Consider the following 21,458-nt stretch of genomic DNA (forward strand, 5'->3'; position numbering starts at 1 on the left):
GAAAAGGAGGAGGAGGTTTTCTTTTTTTTCTCTCCCCCTCCTCATCAGTGATGTCATACAGGTGACCTGCTATTCATCACAGGAAGTCAGCTTTTCAAGGCACACAAGTTCCTTCCATCCATTTTCGATGGTGCTTGTTTTTATTAGGGGCTGGAATGGTCAGTCATAAGGCACATATGGAAAAACAACCACTGACCCTCACATTCATACCTTTAGACAATTTAGAAACTTGGATGGATGGAATTAGGCTAACTTGTGTGCAAACTCAACACAAAGGTGGGATTCGAACCCAGATCCCCTGAATGCGAAGCACAGGGATGATAGTTTTGCTTTTCTGTTTGTTTGCACTTACCAGATTTTCATCCCCATTTTTCCAAGAATTTGCAAGAACTTGCAATACCATTGATCAGTTCCCCTTACTACTATCACAACTTGTGTAGTACTTTTTACACTTTTGACAGTTAATAATTTTTCATCCGGTTTTACGTTGCTAACAAATTATTTGCATTTCCATTCCAGGAAAAAAAACAATTCCACTTCAGTTGCATACTATGATCAGGGCATATGTTGCATGCATGAATATGTGTGTGCACGCTCATTGCCAATCATCAGACCCCGGTTGTCTCTCCCTCCACCTTGTATGAGTCAGAGCTGCAGTACAGTGAGGGAGGGGCTGAGGTTGTGTATCCTACTTGGTGACACACATACACACACACACACGCACTTGTCAATGATGAAACACATCCGTCCGAAAGAAACACTTTGCACACACAAAAAAGAGCTTAGTGGGCATCTAAATGCGAAATGAAGGAAAACATGTATGCCAACATTTAAATGTATGAAAACGATAATTTCTTCATGTGTCATATATGAGTTCAACACTAATGTACGCACACACACAGGGCACAGCGTCACATCCGGCCCCCCTACAACCGTGGCTTATAATTAGCTGCCTGGGAAGCAGTCAGTCTAGAGATGAGCTAACCAGAGAGAGGAAGACAGGGATGAAGATGCAGCAGCTCGGGAAGGAAGTGGGAACAAAAACACACATACACACATTTGATTCAGTGTGTCAGTGGTTTACAGTGTGGGTGGCCCTGGCAGCGACTGAACGCCACACCAGACCACCAAATTAGGAAGAAGTATTCCATCATGCATACATGTTCTAAACACCAGCGTCTTTCTTTCTTTTTTTTTTTTATGAATGGCCAACATATTTTTTTTTTGTGAATGGAGCTGCAGTTGAATGGGCGTCGGTGTGTAGAAGCAAAACAGTAGGCGTGAGACTGCGCTGAGAATGAATGAGTCAGGACGGACGTAACGTGGCTCGATGGGAGGGGGGAGGAGGTGGGGGGGTATTGGTGGTGATGGTGGAGGGGTGTCGAAGGAGGGGCTTGCGTATGACTCATTCTTGCTCTTCTCTCTTCATTGTCACTCCTGACGTTGCTGCAGTGGATCACTTGAGGCCCTGACGCCACTGTGGTGGCGGTCTTCTTTATAGCATCCTCCTTCTTGGACATTTCATTAGGTACACCGGAAATATGGGGACTAAGGTTGGCATATCATACAGTGTTTCCTCAAAGCACTACTTTTGTCTAAATGAAACCCCTCAGATCACTTCAACATAGTTCCTTGGCAACATAAAGCACCTATAGTTTTTTGCTTTGGTGAGCCCCAATGAATCACTAAGAATTAAGTATGCATGTAAATGAGTGTTATTTGAAAAGGTCATAAGTGTATAAGACGGAAAGAAAACAACCATTTGGAGACGGAATTTTTTTCCCCCCCCCCCCCTCGGCGGTTCTACTGGAGCCGGCCGGCAGTGCCGGGAAGGGGAAAGTACTCGCCAGAGAACGGCGAGATCCGCTCAAGTGAGAGGGACATGCATTTTAGATGACGGAAATGGCTGCTGGAAACTGGCTGATGGTGGCGGTGATGGGGTTTGCTTGCTCATGCGTGAGAGCGCCGTTCATTATTATTCCATGCCTTCCTGGCCTGACTAATGGCTGCGCTGGGGCCCTCGCGTGCGCTTTCACGCTGGGCTGGAAGAGGCACGGGAAGGAGGGGAAAGGCCTTGGAGAAGTGGTCAGCGCTCACTGACGATCAATGGCGCTTCGCCCGTTGTTACTGTACGGATCTGACACTTTTCAAAGGCATTTGGCTGGAACCGTGGAGAACATTCAACTTAGCAGGACAATAGCAGGACGAAAAATAAGCGTCATACTTACTAAACAGAAAATAAATGAACTGAAAACTAAAAGGTTTCTTTATTATTGGTTCTGATGTTGTTATCATAAGTCACGTGATTCACAATCAGTGCTCCAATTTATTATTCCTGTGAACATTTTTGGACCTAAAATGCTCACTGGGCTCAAAGCGCACATTTTTTTTTCCTGAATTATATTAAAACTATTTAGATTGAAATTTCCTTTTCTAACAGCCATCAAGTGATCCAAGTAGTGAAGTCTTAGTTTCCAATTCCACAAGTGCCATATGTCCAAAAGCAAAACAGCTCACATGTGTTAGATGCATTAGCAGATTTGTTATGGTTTGAAATATATTTATCTCTCCAGGGGTGGGGGCTCTTTTAGGGATATTACTTTAAATACAATCAAGATGTATTTAAAAAGACATTCAGGATCTAGTTGTAAAAGAATAAGGTCATGTTCAATATGTGGAATTGGCTCAAATTAGTAAAACATTGGTACGATCCAAGGTTGAGATTGGATGATAACATTAGCAGTGAATAAAGAAGCCTTGAGGTTTTTGATTGAAAACATGCTGGGGTCAGTTGCCTTTTTCTAATCTTCCTCCAAAGGCTATGCTGCATTTATGAAAACATTTCATAACATCATATCCACACACACACTGATATAACAATGATGTACATTTCATTTGTTTTGACCATTCCGTGGTAAGCCGTGCTAACCTTGAAGCATTCCAAACAGCCACTATGTTTTGCAGTCTAATTATACAGCTGTATTATATCAGCGAGTGTGTGTGCAGATAGTAAGTAACAAACAACTTTTAATTGCTGTAGGCCAACACGCTGGCAGATGTGACAGGAACAGCGAGTCATTGTGAAGCGCTGACCAGAGGAAGCCAAGACGAGAGGTAATGAAGGTGTAATTTGCTAACCATCTGTGAGGTGCCTCGCTACCCCCGGGGGCTTCCTCCTCTCCGGAACTCCTCCTCCTCCTCCGCAGGGGCACAGGTGTTGGCAAGAGGATGAGGAGGAGGTAAGGGAAATAAAAATGGCGCAGGAAGGATAGAATAATGTTGCGTTCAAATTCATCTTCAATCAAAGGTACGCTTAGAAAAGTTCAACAGGGGGGCTCAACCAATCATGCAATGAAAAAGATGAACTTTATTGAGGGTAAAATTATATTCACATCAAAATCTTACACCATTTTGGCCAGGCTAATTTTTCAAAACACTATTAACCTGGAGTGCCACAGGGTTTCATACTTAGCCCACTTTAGTTTTGTTAATACCAGGAATAAATTTGATGACTTTTTTAATCCAATGTGGGGGTCATCAGGGTTCTACCTCTAGCCCAATTTAGTTTTTATTGTCCATGCCGCATTGAGAATTTTTCTACTGTCATTTTATTTTTTAATATCATAAACTTTGTTCATAATTGAAGCCGTTTTGTGCTTTTTGCATTCTTTTTGGTTTTTATAATATACCTCCATGCCACTAGAGGGTCTCCCATGCTTTGTCATGCTTTGTACTGGGAAGTGTATAAAAACTCGCAGTGGACTTGAAGACGGGTTGACAGCTTGACAGGACGCCAACAGTTTGGGATTGAGTCATATGCATTGAAAGTAGCAGTGTTTTTGGTAAGAAATAGGATTTATTTTATTTTAGGATTTATTTCCCGTGTTGTTTGCTTGGAAAATAAACCTGCAGGTCTTTTCTTTACCTTCACCAACTTTGCATACTTCCAGTGCAAAGGCACACGTGAATTTAGGCAATTCAGACAGTTGTGCATCTGCTTTGTCACACTGCGTCAATCCTAGTCATCTTAAATTTTATCCAGCATTTTTGTATTTTACAAGTCATAACCAGAACAAGTATATCCAACAATATGGTCTTTAAATACTGCACAAGAGTTTTTCACTTGTTTAGTTGCTTTTGTAAGATACTGGTGCAAAAAAGGTGAAACATTCAAACTAAAATCCTAAATTAATAATTCATACCACAGGAGAGTGGACAGATTGGATAACTCCTTCATAAACTAATGTAATTTCTGTCAGAGGCAACTGAGGCCATTGTAGCCTATGCATATACGCAACACTGTTCAATCTTTGTCAACAGTCTTGCCAGACTTTATGTTGCAGCTTGAATTTTTTTTTGCAAAGCATGGTGTTTAGCTATGCTTGGACAAACTGACACATCGGATCAAAACAAATCCAACATAATCAGATTTGTCCACACAAATGCCCCCCGTGTGTCACCTCCTCCGGGCCTGCCCTGTGACCCCCGTGTCACCCTGTAAACTCCCCACTTCCCCTTGAACATGCAAGGCCAGTGGAAGTGACTTACCCCCACCCCTCCCCTCCTCTCCTCCCTCCCTCTCTCCCTCCACCGCCTCTTCCTCCTTTTGCTTTGAAGCACTCCAGTCAGCCATGTTGTGCCGACTGCCTCTCTCCGAGGGGCATAGAATGGCTTTAAGACTGCCGGGCTTCCTTGGTAATGACCTGTTTCTTTTTCTCTTGTCCTCTGCCGGCTGCTCAAAAAGTGTGGGTGGCGGCTCGTTGGGTTATCACGAATAAATATGTGCATAAGTGAATGTGGACAGCAGCAAGACTAGTCAGCATTGTTGTATGTATCATCAATTAGTCTACAGTCAATAAATAGATGTTTTTAGGCTACATTCAATGGTGGTTATCCATATGCTAGGATTTCTTGCTTGGCCTTTTGACTGACTGATTAAATTGTGGCCCCTTAAGTAGCTGACTTGTTGGCCGTGGAACGCAGCAGGTGGTTCACAATCTGAATGGGCTTTTGCTGGTGAGTGCAGGTTTTTTCCCATGCTTGAAGCTAGGTTGTGATCCCCCCCCCCCCACCACCACCATCACCACCTTCCTGTACAGTTCTTCAGATTTAGCTTATTTCACATTCCTGGTTCGACCCGTTTGTTTGTGAATGGAGATCGCAGAGATCCGAATGTGGAGTCCCACAGGGTTCCGTCTTTAGCCTCATTCAGATTTGATTTTAGGTTACAGTCATTTGAAGTCTCTCCTTTATGAGCTTAATGAGCGGGTAGCAAGTGTTGCCCAATTCATATGTGTCTCTGTAGCACTCATGTAGATCCACGGGATCATTAGGTAAACAAAAGGGCAGCGGAAGCGAGGGAACACGCTATCAGCAGGTTATCTGCTGGGCTGTTGACTCTTGTCTCTTATCGCTTACATGAACTCCACTCTGATGTGCAGCGTGTGTGTGTGTGTGTGTGTTGCATAGTTTACTCAGAATTCTTTCTCGCATAAATACCGTGGGAGTATATGCTCTTTCAACAGTATCTCTGTATTTTGGAAATGTAACTGTATATATTTGCGTCTGGGTGTGTCTGCGAGCGCTGCAGAGGCCGAGCATCTGCTGGGAATGATAAACCGCCGCGGGAGTGTTAAGCCACATTTTCCTCCACATCCAACTTTTTTTTTTTCCCCCCCTCCCATTTATTGTTTTATTTTAGGTACCCGCAACTATTACATAATCTCATCAAATGTGCAAAAGGGTTTTATGTTGGTACCAGAAGTATAACAAAGTTCATTTTGGTAAATAAAGGTGGAAATCTTCCTTCTTCGTTTTCATGATTTTTTTTTTTTCTTCTCTTGTTCTTTTCAGTGATAATGGTGCCCGGATCGCTTGTTTGCATTGCGACACGTCCGGAACCGGAGTTCATTCAAGGATATATTCCGTCCAATTTCTGTCATAGGAGCTATGTCAACAGGATAGTTGTTAATCAGTGAGCCCCACTGGAGGCCAAGCGAGGTAAGATAAGTTCATCTATTATGGGCTCCAATAATGTTGAAAGTTCATCCCAGCAGTTCCAAAGACTTGCTTGTATTATTTTTCACCTTCATTTCCACTGACCCCTGGTTCAATCCTGAACTCTTTTCTCTTCCTGCGTCCATCCTCCACGCTAAATGAGAACCAGACGTTCAGCAGAGCTAATCAAGATGTCCCGAGCTTGAATGAGCCTTATTATGGGATGGGTAAACAGAGAGTTCCGATGTTGCCGGAGGCAATGAAATCCCAAGACGGACCGTGGTTGATTGAGAGAAAAGATTAACGACGTTTAACAGATACCGAAGGAAGAGTCAGACTACTTTTTGGTTGGAAAATGTTTCAAAACTATTCTAATAATTTGGCTGGGTAATTCTCAAGGTGTGGCACAGGTACCACAAATAGGCTCCCTCTAGTGGTATGCAAAATAATTCTAATAAAAAGTCATTTTAAGTAGTTTTCATCATTTAATAGCACTAAGGAGAAGTGAGCTGAAGTTACTATGACAGCACTGATGCAGATGTTGTGGCTTCCGCTGACACAAATTGCCATGTGCAAATTTACGTACAATAGCATGTTCAAACAATGTCTTCACAAACTTTCTTTCTGTATGAATCTGTTTCATGCTTGTTCTCTTTTGCTTTTGTTTTCCTTCTGCACTTCTGTTTTTCATTTGGCGGACAACAGTAACGGGGAGGAAGGAGGCGGGATGCGGAGTGCGTAGCGCGCTCAGTATTTATAGGCCGGCGTTCTGACCAAAATGATCCGTGTCCCGCAGAATAACTTCCTCTGGCCTCACCGCTAAATAACAGGAAGTCTTCAATTGTGCACATTTATTAATCCTAACACATGGCCAGGCTCCGACGCTTGTCAAAATGAACTCTTGTCTACATTCACTCCGAACTTCAAGTCCAACAAAGTACAGTCACATATGTACTTTTGTAATGTGGATTGTGCTTCTAACTCAGTTCTTCTGATTACTTTGCAGACCCAAAGCTTTGGCTGCAGGAGGTCCGGGGACCACAGTTTGAGAAACACTGGCGTAAACGTCCTTCATTTTCTGCAATCATTGTAAACATGCACGTCGTCTACAAAGCCTGGCCTCTATTACCAAGCTCTTCAATGGAGGTAGGCAAAGGGGGATGCGGTGGGTCAAAGGTGAGACCGTGTTAATGGGTGATGTGGGGGGTCTTTTCTGCTCAGTTGACCATCACCACCACATATACACACACACACATGCATACACAAAGCAGCATGGCTCTTTGCTCTCTTTCGGATGCTTCAAGACGAAGCAAAAACCACAAATGCTGATTCTGCACCTGGCAGTCATGATAGCGTGCACATGTTTTCAAGCCCAATCACTGTGACCACACTCAAAGGGGTCAGACGGTACAGATCCAGAAACGATTATATTTAATTCAAGCAGAATGCAGATGATCTGTCACCAGCTGTGAATCCATTTGGGGCGAACAATTGTGGCTATGTTTTAACCAGATATTTGAACACAAATGGTGGAGCAATACATGCAGACAGAAATTCACAAGCAAATACTCCCCCCAACAAATATGAATTGTAGTCTGGCATCTAGTATGTCGCTGTCATAGAATGATGTCCAAAAATTGCACAATTTCCCGCAGCACAAGTGATGCGTCGGACCACAGTAGTTGTAAATCACTGCAATAGGTTATTTATTGGATAATGTCGATTTGAAGGGTGGCGCCGGGTTGCCTTTTTTCCTTGCTTTAGATGTGGTTTCTGTGTCTTGGTGGCACTCCCCGTGGAACCATCGGCAGCTAGCTTGCCACCCAGTAGGTGTGACCGCAGTCAAGTGCACTTAATGCCAGGTTGTGTCCGTACCGCCGTTGTATGCTACAAATAGTGCAAGGGTCTTAAAATGAGCCTGTGTATTTTGCGAGGGTTCCTGTTTCCTCGCTCAGGTGAGTGTATTATCTGTGTGTACGTGGAGTTGAGTACGGTTGCGTAATCGCCATGTGCCTCGGTGCCTGGAGCCGGCAGCTCGTTAACCTGCCTTCCTTCCTGCTGTCACCTCAAACTAAATAAACACGCAGGCTATCTGCACTGGGCGTGCGTGTGCACACACACATGCACGCATTTGCGTGCACACACACATGCCTAAATACCCATACTCCCATTCGTGTTCATTTCCTCTCTATGGCTCGCTTTCTTACTTTGCCAAAAACAAAAGTTGACCAAAAGCTTTTTTTTCTTGGGATTTGGAAAGATTGCATACACAGCACATGCATTATAATAAGAAAACTGTGAAAAATAATTACAACTAAAATACAAGAAACATTTTAAACATTTTAAATGTTCAAATAAAAAGTAAATTAAATGACATCCTAATCAGAATTCATTCAAATGGACAAATTGGGACAAACCCAAAAATTATACTAAGTTCTAAATTTGTCTGCAGCGTAAGAACAAAAGTAGGAAGATAAATGAGTAACAGATTTGTGAATTAAATGTTTAGAATTTATGAATGAGGCCCAATAAGAGGGCCCCACATACACAGAAAGACAAGAATACCCATACACACACACACATGAGCACTGATGTTTCACTTTTATTTATCCTGTGGGGAGGATGTTACAGTTAGGATGGGATACAACATGTCATTGAGGAATTCCACCCCCCTGTCAGTGGAAAACAATCTGCTGGGACTCTTTGAACTTTGCGACAAGACACCCTGATAGCAAAAAAAAAAAAATCTGAAGCACACCCTCTGACATGATATTGCAATGCAGGATTTATTGTTTGTGTTTGGATGCTTTGGAAAAAAAAAACATCAACAGCTGTAAATATTGGGAAGGAAATGCAGCTCTTGATTTTATTGCTCAACATGAAGTCATTGTTTGACAAACGTTGTCTTCCTGCACCATCCACTCTGGATTTCCTTTATGGAGAACATTGAAGATGAATGATGTCTTCAATGTTTTTAATGCTTGTGCCCTGGCTAGAAAAAAAAGAACCGTATTTGGTAACAAACATTTGTTTTTGCGGGGAGGGGGGAATTTTGTGCAAACTTCCAGTCAAACCAAATTATAAAAAGCAAAACTATTCCAAAAATGAAATGAAGAGATAATCTTGCAAAGTGTTGCGCAACAACAATTTATAACAAAGCAGATGACTCCAATTGCCCCCCCCCCCTCCCCAAGATAACATCACCATCTTCCCAAATGGTTACCACACACTGCACTGCATGTAAACACACTATTTCACTTTCTTTGTCTTGTGGCCTTTTAAGTGTGCATAATACCTACTTTTGAAACCTAACCCTTCCATTCCTAAACGCATAAAACCACATGTAACAAAACCACATGAAGCTCTTGTGTTACTTTCATAAAAATAACTAACACAGCCCCCCGTTTATATGTATTTATTCTTAACTTTGGAGCCCCGCATTCATCATGTGGGCTCAGCTGGCACACTTTTAAATAACTTTTTTTGTTTAGCTTTTAAAAAAAAAAGTAAAGCTGGGGGGAGGAGTAGCAGTGGAAGCATTAATAAACAAAGAAATAAATAACCTTTATTGCCGGCCAGACATGACAGTTGGTTTATGGGCCGCCTATAAACTAGAAGAGCCAGCTTTAGAATTTACATAATTACTTCCTGGTGTAAATTACTCAAACGACCCCCCCCCCCACCCTAAATTCTACCTACTGGTACTCCCTTACTGGGTTACATGACTTGACAACAGACTTAGCACACCTTTTTGTTTTGTGGTGGAATTTCTAGAGAAGTTTTATTAGTGATGGGATGAATTAATGTCATTTCCATGCATTTCAATGGTGAAAGATGATTTGAGTGGTTTGCGTTATGAATAAATGAAATTTCTAAGTCCAGGCACCATTCTGCCTAAGTGAGGTTTTGTATATTTGATCCAATGAATTCTTCATAAAAATATTGTGAGAGACCGCAGGAATGGAGCACTTTCATGACACAAAATGTGACAACGCCAAAGAAAACAGACTTCATTTGTGAACTCACTAGTCCAGTTTTTACACCGCAAAAACCAATAAGTTATCCAAATCCTTCCGATTTCTCCCTTCCCACTTCCTGTACGAGAAGGAAGGCTGGAAAGGCATCTTGGTATATCAGCAGAAATCCTGATTCTGTTTTTTGTGTGTAAAGTCTTGTGTGTTGGTGTGAGCATCGTGTGGTTGTGCGAATGTGCGTGCACGGCTAAATGAATGTGATTGTTTTTATTTGCTGGTTGTGTGTAGGACACAGGAAGCCTAAAGGGAGGCCCCTGGCTCTCATCGTTTGTTATGGAGTGAGCTGGAGCTAGTGTGTGTGGCAGTTATAGTGGCATCTCTGCTGACGGAGTCTCAGTGGAGCCAGACCATGGTGCAATTGTACACGTGCACATTTTTTCTTGAGGGGACCCATCAAAGAGGAATGTCTTGATAATAAAGGTGAAATTGCAAGGGGTTGGCTTTAAGATCTAAAGACGCACAAATTTGAAACAGTTTCTGGTGTCTCAAGATGCTATTTTTCCAAATTTGAAGCACCAGAGTGGCAAGAATAAAAAGAAATGCATATGAAGATGGGCATAGTGATGATGGCTAATCCACAAATAGAAGCATTAAGCTTTTAAGCAATTCTTCCTCGTCTATTTTTATCTCATGTGACCTCCTCTTGATAGCTACAGTATTCGTCTGTGTGGTTTCCAAGGTAACACGATTCTCATGTTTATCAAGCCTGAAAAGGAAAGGGCCACCAGCGTCTCATTTCGTTTTGTTTTGATCTGCTCTTACTCCCCCCCTCCCAAAAAAAAAATGTCACCTACTTATTTGGAGTCCGTGTTTGACTGACTGTGTGTTTGAGGAGAATAGAACAGGGCCTCTAATGTGTTCCGTTGTTCTCAATAGAGACAGGAAGTCGGGCATGTCATTGTACTTGTGGGGACAGAGGGGGCTTTGTTTGGAGCGAGGTCGCTGAGCAGGTGCCGCACTTTCTCTCGCTCTCTCCACACACGCCCGTCTGATTTGGAATATTACACTTTTAGTCTTCATGTTTTTTCAACATTGTAGGCAAAAAAACGCTCTCTGTATCATCAATTATCATTGTAACGTAGTCTAATGATAACATATTTGCCATGTCTTGACATCGACTCGCTGCTGGTCTAAAAAAAGCGCCATTTGATTTCCCCCTGGCCCCCCGTGTGCTCATCCATTAATAGTCATGTGACGAAATCACACGCTTAGAAATAGCAACTTTGCTCTGGGGCTTTACCCAAACAGGTGGGAAGATGAAATGGCCTAGATACTTTAAAAAAAACCAAAAAATGGTATAATGATATGATATTGCCACGGTTTGCTGTATGGAATACTCTAACTTTGTCATGTTTTGCAAGAAGCCTTAACGGTGACCTTCAGGAACCGAGATCACATGACGGGAAGTTGACAGAAAGAGAAAAGGTCAGCCGGCGGGAAGCCGAGAGTGGCAGCGATGCAAAAAGAAAAACATTGAACCATGGTGACATATGCCCTAAACGTGCACGTGCTAACGCACACACACGCACACACAGTCTCACATATGTGGAAACGTGACTTGACCTCTTCTCCCTCAACGGCCTATAGGCTTGCTAGCATCGGACACGGCGACGTTGTTGTGTGTACGTGCGGCGGGTTGCCATGGCGATGTTCCTTTTTGCTCACCGTATTGACTAAACAGATGTATGTTAACAGGGGGGGGCGAGGGGCCCATTCCGATGCCGGCCAAGTAGATGTGACCATGTGAAAATTTACAAGCGCAACGTTTTTTTTTTTTTTTTTTTTCTCCCCCTCCCAAGAGCCTCGTCAAGCAGATATCACATTGGCACATCCGAGCATGGCAGCAGATGTGTCTGCCCCGCCACAACACAACTGCACGTCAAGAACGTCCGTATTAGTTTCGGGCCATGTGTGCGGGTTGTTTATAGCGCCGTGAAGCAGTGTCTCGGCATGTGTACATATCCGTTCCCATCGAGCGCCCGTTTCCAGTCTGATGTGTAATCCGGATATATTTACCTCTTCTTTTCACCATCTGTCCATCCGTAAAAGTGTGATGTGGGGAAGGAGCGCTTAGTCGTGGCGAGGTGGGATAACTGCCAATGGCTCATACCTAGAGGTGTCAAAATGAAACAATCCAACTCGTCTGATTCCAGTCTCTCAACAGTCAAGCCACCTGTTTTTATCCATCTCGGCGGCAGCCATTTTTGCCACGTCGACCGAAAATGACATCACGGTGCTGACCGTGACAATCATTACCTAAGCCAACCCGTGACGCCTAAATCATATTCTACATACACAATATTAATGAGTTTATTTGGTTGGTAAATAATGATTGATTGATAAATAGGAAAGAAAAAATGATTTGGCTACCTAACTGATCATCATGCTATTTTGCTCAGGACCATCTGAAATGCAGATTTGTCATGTAGAAAGTTCCGGACCTTATTTTTCTACAGCTGTGGCAAATGTGAGTCAGATGCACGGAAGAGAATCCAAACAGTGTTTTGCAAGAAGACTTCTATTATTCATGTTTGTACAGAGTTCTTCCTGTGTATGTTCTGTAAGTGCACATGTGTGTGTGTGTGTGTGTGTGTGCACTTTTATAGTGTGTAGTGTCATTCTCGAAGCTAGGGGATGAATGTTTGCAATGTTATTGTGTCGGCGCTGGCCCGCGTCCAGAGGAAGTGCTCGGCTTTGACAATGCGCTCAGCAGGAATGCACTGCAGGCCGCCGCCGCCGCCAAAGTGGGTGTGGCACTGCTCCAGGGGTCGGAAGCCAAGTTTGGTTACTTCAGCTTTTTTTTTTTTAGTAGGGGACAAACCGTCCTGCTCTGTTGTTGTTCAGAAACAGAGCGAAGGAGGAAGAGAGGTTTGTGAGTTCTTGTGGACCGTTGTGTGAACAGATGTGAATGAAAGGTGTGTGTGTGTCTCTGTGTGTGTGTGTTTTCCCTTGGAGAGGATGATCTGAAAGGAATGCAACTGTTTCCCTGCACATGTCCCCCCCCCGCCCCCCTTAGGCAGCCGAGGGGCCTGTTGAAAACAGACACGCAACCATGAAACACACACACACGCACAGTGAGGTTGTGGCATGGAAGGAAGTATCAAACTACACCGGCGGAATACTTATCAAGACTTGAGGAGCAAAAGCTGCCCATTAAGATTCCAGACTTTCCCTGCTTAACTGCTGCGATAGGAAAATAACAGGGTCGCTGTAGAATGCAGCGAAACATTTCATGCTACAAATGTTTACAATTTGACTTTTGCAACTACTGTCAAAAGTCAAAGAATACTTTGCGAGCATGACTTCCTTTAGTCCTTCAAAAAAATAGTGTTTTGGGGGGGTCCTCTAGTATGACATGAGCACAGCGGTCTAATGGTGCCGTCTAATGTGAGAAGGGCTCGCAAAGAGGCCACTGTCCTGGAGGCCTGCCTGGCTGCAGACTGGCAGTGCCTGGTGATAAGAGGCTGTGGCCTGGATGGCCTCTTGGAGGGGAAGTGATGCAAGACACTGGCTCTTTGTTTGGTGGCATTACTTGGTCCCGTGCCAGCGGCCCCGCTGAAAAGAAGCTGAGCGCTTGGCTTGTTTGCTGCCTGGGTGACTGACTCCATGGTGGACATGCTGACCGCTTGCATGACTTGCATAGAAGAAGGCAAGCGGCAAGCAAATAAAAAAAAGAGCAGCTCCCTCCCAGCTAATCTCTTTTTTTGGGACTTTCGTCTGTGTTCAAAGGGACCCACGAACAGGTGAAATTTAACCAAGACCGAAACATGGGCTGCTGTAGCAAAATGGAAACAGAGGTGTAAAATACTGTAGCAACAGACAAAGTTAGCATGTGTTTCTTATCCTCATTTCTACCAAACCTTGCGTGATAACGGGCTCCATAATCCACCCACCCATTGAGTGACATTTTCCAAGACTGGGCCCCCTGCACTGCCACATACCCGCACCTCCACTGCTCCCTGTTCTCCTCCGATTGTCCCGGCAGCCCCATGATTACGACAAGTGTTGAAATGTGTGTTTTTCCTGCAGCTGAGGCCATCCTGTCACACTCGGCTTCATTTTACTTTTGAATTCCGCTGAGGGAAGAAGTCGGGGTGGGGTCATTGGAGATACTAAGTAAGGGCAAACAATGTGCATGCAGTTCACAGGTCTCTAGAATTTGCATCTGTGTGGGGAGGGGGGGGGCACCTAAGATTGCATACTTCCTAACCACACATATGTCACATTGATTCTTTTTAACACATCTCATTAGATTGTACAGGAATTGTTAAGTATGCAGGCCGGTAAGGAATTGGAGGGTGGTGGTGGTATGAAGTCAAAATGCAGGTGTGTGCGAGTGTTGACAGAGGCGACAGGTAAACAGGCAGGTTGCTCACCTGTTGCAGCAGAAGCCGCAATTGTGGCTGCAGGCCCTCTTTTGTGTGTTTGTGAGTGTGACTTCCTTTTTCTCGCTCTCCTGCTGTGTCACACATCCCCTCCCCTCCCCTTCCCTTCGACCCTCCCAGGTGCACTCAGGTAAACACCCAGGAAGCAAGTGTCGTCGCTGGGGCGGAGTGGGGGATGGGCAGACCAAGGGAAGCCAGAAGGCCTCGGGTAACATGCAGCACAGGTGGGCCGGAGTTAGCGTGCGCTCTCAGCTTTCGCAGGCCTTGTGGGGAAAGGAATGTGACACATCCAGATTGTCACAAAGCAACGCTGTAGACTTGTCACTTAAACTACACGCACGCACGAATCGCATGACATCGTTCGCATCTGACAACAATTTCCTGAGACTTATGTAACGCTCTTCATTCGGTCGAGGCTTTATTTGACCTTGGTGGGCTTGCAATGTTTTATAAAGTGCGATCCATTCACACACACAGGAAGTGTGCGACTCAGGAAATCTGCATGGTGATGTAAAAAACAACAAAAAAAAAACCTTGTAAATGCTGAGCCATAAAAGTAAAAACAAAGAACAGCGGTTGAAGTGATTGCCTTCTTGTCACGAACGTTCCTTTAAAAGACACCAAACCAAGTTGGCGAGTGGTTTTTCTTAACAATGGTAAAAGTGAACCGTAAATTAATCTGATTTTTATCTTTTCTGATCAAAATAGTTAATCCAGCAATGCACTGCATTTTTTTTATTTAAATTGTAGTCGCTACTTGGCTTATCTCTTTTTGCTAAGTAGTTTTCTAAGCTTAGTAGTTGGTTTGTTTGTCTATCTATGAGCTAGCTGATTTGCTAATCTCATTTTGGAAACTATTTTTTAAATATATTTACCAATTAGTCCAATTTAAATGTGTCAAAAAGTGTGTAACATGCATTTTGCATTCTGAGCAGCAGTTGACAAAAGAGACGAAACAGCAGCTTGGTGTATTTAACAATATATATTTCCATTGTCAATGTACATTCCATTTCAACATAAGCTTTTTTTCACAAACAGAAAGTTGGCATCTAAATAAATACTATATAAAATAGAACTTCAAAATAAATATATCTATAAAGGGAAAACTTTTATATGAGAGCTTTTTTTTTTTCTCCTTTCTGTTATATCTAAACAAAAACCAAAAAAAAGAAGCACACTCTTCTTTGCTCCCCCAAACACTGCCGTTGCAAAGGCATAATCAGTATAAATTGGCCCCAAAGTGAGCGAGCGACAAAGGTGGAGAGGTTCATGGTGCTGTAGCATCGAGGGGGGGTTGACCATATTGTCATTTGAAGGATTTCTGTAAAATATATCATGTCAAAGCGAGGCAGCTTCCAAAAGGCAGATAGTTGGGAAAGACAGGCAAAACAGGCGGCAACAACACAACCAAATGTATGCAGAGCAGCTGTGTTTGTCAATCAAGACTGAAAAGAGGGGAGGCGGGGGGTAGGGGGGGGGGGGGGGGGAAGCAGCAGGAAATGAGTCGATAGACACGGGTGGATTGTGTTCCCTCTGTGCACTCCACAAATCCACAGGCGAGGGAGTTAGCTTAGCCTTCGCCTGCTAATGAGCCACGCAGGGCATCAGCAGCAGGAGTTGTTTTTTTTTTGTCTTTTTTTTTTTTTCTCAAAAAAATGTATTTTATTGCAGGGCACACTTTTTTCCAATTCAAGTGCTTCCTTTCACACAAACCCTCCAAAAACTGTTTTTTTTTTCCTCGTCCTTGCCCTGAAAATAGATATCTAATATATTCTCTATGTATTTTGTACTTAGTCATAGTTATAGTGTACCATGCAACCTTTCAAGGACATTTAAAAGTCTTCTCCTCTAAAGAACACAAACGTGAAACTATTTACAGCAAATAAGTCGTTCACCTGCATAGCTTCTATTACTAAACATTATCGTCTGTGATTTTTCGTCTACGAGTTCCGCCGCTCTTCTCTGATTTTGGCACCTTTTTCTAAACTGATTTTTTTTATATATATTTTTTTTTTATATTGCCACATACATTCGATGGACAGTGTGTAATCAGCTTTGTGCAACAAGACAATAGTGAGCAAAGGAGTTTAGCCGTCTACCGTGAAAATGGAGAAACAAAGTATCACTTTATGCCCAAAACACAAAAGGCCTTCAGTCTTAAAGGGCAGCATGCTTTTTTTTTTTTTTTTTCTCAATTTTTTGGGGAGAAATGGGTTGTCATCATCCTCCCCTCCCTGTTTGTGCATAACCACTGCAGTGATCACTTCGGACAGCGAAGACATGCTACCATACGTTTGCTTCCTTTGGCAAAAAGGAAAAAAAAAATAGTCCTCATGCAAGCCACAAAAATAGACTTTTAAAGAGAACGCTATGCGGCAACTAACGACGATGAAGACACTCGGGCCGCGCTAAAAGTAGCGCACATACCTCAGAACAGCTGAGGTGGTTCATACTGTGCTTTAGTACGTTCTTTAAAAGAGGTTAGCTTCCACATAAGGAAAAAAAACAGCGTTGTGCAAGTGGCAGGTTTGATTTATTTTGACCGAACACTGTCTTCAACCCTTTCCCATGATTAGCTCCCGCCTTTTTTTGCTCACCAGTTGTTCCTTTTGCACCTTTTTTCCGTGCAAAGTCGATTTTAGCTTCGCAAACCATCTGCTACATTCAAGAAAACGGGGAAAATAGCCACCACGCTACTTGAAGTAAGGAGTTCCAACGTCAAGGTCAATTTTAAAGATATTGTTTTCCACTTAAATTTCTTGGCATTAGTTCATCATAGTTTGAAGCGGTCTGAGGACCAAGCGCCGACTTCCCAGGAAGTCTTGAATGCAGCAGCGGATCTTTAGAGGACAGTCCCTGAGAAGGTTTTGGGTTTACGAACTGATCTTAGATCAGCCTTCCGGTTCAGTTGGATGGTTTCAGCCTCGCTTTCTGAAAAAGTGTGATAGTTTTGCTCGTCGAGACATTAAGGGGAATTTTAAATGCAAATCTGTGGCAATAATTGGAATGCTCAAGCTAGCAACTGTTGGTGTTGAAAGCAGGACACTTGGCTATATCTCTATCTCCACATAGATCATATTATTCTCTATAGTTGAACTTCTTGATATATGTATATAATCCCATGGTCATTTTATGGTTAGTTACAAAATTAGCTGAGATTACATTGTGCCTTCACGGCTAAACAACCCAAACGGCGGTTTCTCACCCAAGAGCTTGTCGACCCTTCCATACACCGATTTAATCATCAAGCCTTTCGAAAACAGGTCAAGAAGCTATTTAAGTACCTTTTTGTTTTACACGAGTCATCTTCCAGCAGATTAATGGGGTTGGTTAAGGGGTCCCTAGAGAATGAATATGTACTCTGGTGCTGTCCAGTTTGTTTTTAAGCAAGGCCAACGTCGGCCAGACAGGATGTGTTGGTATCATGAGCCCTGCTGCGGTTTCTCGAGTGTTCCGGCTTTGGCTTCCACGCCGCCTCCGTTTTTACAGGGAGGGACGGCGCTCTGCAAGTTCTTGCAGCGGCAGCCGGGCCTGCTGACGTTGTCGTAGCACTTCTGTCCCAGTTTGGCCAGGCCCGTGGCCGGCAGATAGCAAACCAGACAAGGCAGGATGACGGAGAGGGCGGCCATGAAGGACCAGCGCGCGCAGCAGTTGGCCTGCGAGCACGAGCACGGCTTGTCGGCGCAGGAGCCCTCGTCGTCCTCGTCCTCTGTGCAGTGGTAGAAGATCCCCTTGACCAGGCACATGCAGGTGGCCGCGTCCACCAGGCTCTGAGCGGAGCACAGGCACTCCTGGTTGCAGACCCAGCAGGCGGGCAGGGTCCGGGGTAGGGTGCACTCGGTGCAGCGGCACTTGCCGCAGTGTTCGCAGAGGAGGAGGTGCTTCTTCTCGGCCGGCGAGGACGGGATCAGCGCCAACCCCTGCTGGCCCCCTGTGGGCAGTTTCCCAGACTTGAGATCCAGCGATTTAGAGGAGGAGGTGCAGGAGGAAGCCGAAGAAGAGGAGGTGAGGACTTTGGGTTCCGAGGAAGCCAAGCAGCCCGGAGTTCGAGTGGTGATTGTGTTGACGAGGCCCTGGTGGGGGTGGTGGTCCACGGTGGGGGTCGGCGCGGCGTGATCCAGCAGCCTCTGGTCTGATGACGTGCTGCTACTGCTGCTGATGGAGCTGGGCCTCCCGCTGAAGGAGATCCACGGGTGGGTGGTGGTGTCGTGGTGAGTCTCGCACCGACCCTGGGGTTGGTGCTGGTGATTGTGATGGTTGTTGTGGTTAGCCCCCACAAACCCCTCCTGATTGGGACCCGCCCAGTTGAGCCGTCTGCCGGCCACCTTCTGACTCGACGGCGGCTGCTGGGAGACCACGGCGGGGCTGTCGATGTAGTCGTTCTCCACGTGCGACGACTTGATCTGATCAATGGGGTAGATGGTGAGGGGGTGCTGCAGGCGGCCGTAGGGCACTCGGCTGTCCAGCAGAGGCTGGGCTATGATGGAGGAGGACACTCCGGGGATGTGGTGAGGAACCCTGGACTCCATGTGTTGGCTGCTGCCTGGCACGTCGTCACTCTAAAGCAGCATTTAGCGTAACTGAAAAGAAACAAGGCGAAGGTTAAGACCTGGTCCTTGAATTTGAGACAGGGGTCCTCTTCGCAATGTGACTTGACTTCTTTACAGCATATTCTGAGGACCCCCTGCACTTTCTAAACAATGAGTAAGAGTCAAATCGGATATTTCTGATGGCATATTTTCACGATATACGGGGATTCCTACACAAGCTGTCATCTCTCATTGATGTACGCCGACGTTTTCCACTGTATGAATACAGTTCTAAACGATTACAAAAAACTGACCCCACAACGATGTTGCGGCGCAAACCTCCCTCTGGCTGTTTCTAACGCCTGATATTAATTCAATGTACGCTGGTCTCCCTTTTTCCCTGGCATCAAAAGAGCAGGCAGCGCCACGGAGCGGGACTTGCATGTAAAAGGACTCCCTAAGACTGGGATAAGATGGAAAATATATAGGAAACGACATCCTCTTGTATCTTCTAGACACAGTCCATTCATTTGAACAGACGTTATTTGTGGATGGATTGCAAGAATTGTGAATGGTACTGCGTATTGTTGAGCTGGCATCGTTTTTGTGAATGAACGCTGCTTGACTGCACTGGCTGTTGCAAGCATGACTCAAAGCGCTGCAGTCATGACGATCTCTCTCTCTCTCTCTCTCTCTCTCTCTCTCTCTCTCTCTCTCTCTCTCTCTCTCTCTCTCTCTCTCTCTCTCTCTCTCGCGTTCTCTCTCTTTTTCTCTCTTTCTCTTTTTTAGCAGCCATGCATCCAATCTGACGTGTCTAACAACCCGATATGCGTTTTTCACTTATGACATTTACGCCATTTCTAGTCAAGACGTAAAATAAAATCGTGCGGATATGCACGTTTTTTCTTTTTGTTTTGCTCGTTTGTATAGAATGTGCAAAATCCAGTTTGTCAAACCTGTTGTTGCACTGCTGGCACCGACACACGCTTGTGATCAAATCGGGATCATTATAAGCCGGAACTGTGCGCGCATGAGCTTTATGTGATTGCGTGCACGCACGCACGCACGCACCCCCCCACCAGATATGTGAATGGACTGAGTCATAAAAACCGGAGGCGGACGGCTCTGTCTCTCTATACTCAAATAGCGTGTTTGTATGGGCTTTGTAACACGTGATATATTCAAATTCACTCGGGCACGGATTAACCTTGATGGGAGGAAATGGCGCACGGCAGTTTTGAATGATGCCAGGTTGGGTTGCCAGATTCGGTGCTGCCGCGAAAAGCGATGCAAACAACGCATTTTAAATATTTTTTTTTTACCTGTCCCAATTTTTCCTTATTTTAATTATTGTCATGCAGTTGGTGATGACTATAGTGGACATTGGTCTAAAAACGGGAGTACTTAACACCTGTCATATTTGGGTTGAAATGAGATTGCTGTCTGAAAAAGTGCAGAAAATTGACAAATTTCTGTCATTTCCCTGCACGTTTAGACGTCACAAGTTTGCCTTCCTCTGCCCTCAACTTTGCTTGGCGCTGGTTAAATATTGACTCCAAGTGCAAACACGAGTCGAGCTTGTTGCAAAATAGTTGCAATTTTCCCTCAGTGCAAGCGCAATGCTTATTTTGATTGAATTAGACACATCCACGTTAAACCAAGCGTACTTACGGTGCTCTCAGGGTAAAAATGTCATCTCGTCGTTGCGCAACACGTCTATTATTCCCAATCGCTTGCGTGTGCCGAGTATAGCTCCAATAGCAGTATTAAGTAGTCCAAATGGGTGTGTGTTCGGCAGGAGGGGGGGAGCAAGGACTAAAAATGTAAGGGGGAGAGAAAGGACGCGTTCTGTCGCTCTCTCCTCCGAGCCTGCTGGTGCGTAAAAAGGCGACTGCGGTTGTGGACGCGCAGCTTCTGCATGTGATGTTGCAACCTCCTCGAGAGGAGAAAAAAAGGAAGAAGGGGAGGAGGAGAGGAGGGCTGGGCTGAGTTTTTATGAATGGGAGGGTTAGGGAGGAAGGGGGCAGGGGGAGAGTGCTGCGCAGATGCCTCGGTCGTTTTTTTTTTTTTGTGAATGGGAGGGACTGGAACTCGGGAGGTTACATTTTTATGAATGGGGAGGATTCCGAGTGGGGCTGCGCATGCGTCACGTCGAGTTTTTTTCTTTATGTGAATGGGGAGGAACGGTGAATGAGACGAGAGAGAGAGAGAGAGAGAGAGAGAGAGAGAGAGAGAGAGAGAGAGAGAGAGAGAGAGAGAGAGGAAGAGTGTTTTTTTTTTATCACAAGGGCAAAGTCAGGTCTGATTTCCATAAACACCTTAATCCTGCAAATGCATCCCTATATGCATACAGATCCGATTTTGTTTTCTTCCTTACATTTGCAGTGATTATTGCCTCCATAGCAGTAATAAAAGACCATTATTTGTGCTCCGTTGGAAGGATGTTTGGTTAGGTTGAATAATAATGCTACAAAAATACCCAGTCTTAGTAAATTTGAGGGCCACCATTATAA

At 44.5% G+C, this 21,458-nt stretch overlaps 1 protein-coding gene and 1 long non-coding RNA gene across 2 annotated transcripts in view; one reads left to right on the plus strand and one right to left on the minus strand.

Annotated features, from left to right (window-relative positions):
• The first annotated feature begins 3,720 nt into the window (after positions 1-3,720).
• Positions 3,721-21,458, plus strand: part of LOC125982467 (uncharacterized) — a 39,542-nt gene continuing 21,804 nt past the window's right edge. Inside the window, exons 1-3 of the long non-coding RNA XR_007486400.2 lie at positions 3,721-3,842; positions 5,854-6,000; positions 7,004-7,143. This is a non-coding gene — a long non-coding RNA (uncharacterized lncRNA). The remainder of the gene's footprint in view (positions 3,843-5,853; positions 6,001-7,003; positions 7,144-21,458) is intronic.
• Positions 15,384-20,910, minus strand: spry4 (sprouty homolog 4 (Drosophila)). The gene is made up of 2 exons (XM_049743019.2): positions 20,617-20,910; positions 15,384-18,996 (listed from the first exon to the last, which is right to left on the minus strand). Exon 2 carries the CDS (start codon positions 18,943-18,945, stop codon positions 17,839-17,841), a length of 1,107 nt encoding a protein of 368 aa, XP_049598976.1. The 5' UTR covers positions 18,946-18,996; positions 20,617-20,910; the 3' UTR covers positions 15,384-17,838.

Source organism: Syngnathus scovelli, chromosome 15 (assembly GCF_024217435.2).
Source record: "Syngnathus scovelli strain Florida chromosome 15, RoL_Ssco_1.2, whole genome shotgun sequence".
Lineage (NCBI taxonomy): Eukaryota > Metazoa > Chordata > Actinopteri > Syngnathiformes > Syngnathidae > Syngnathus > Syngnathus scovelli.

Excerpts from the sequence above, each read along its gene's own strand:
- spry4 (XM_049743019.2), bottom strand. The coding sequence starts at position 18,945 with ATGGAGTCCAGGGTTCCTCACCACATCCCCGGAGTGTCCTCCTCCATC.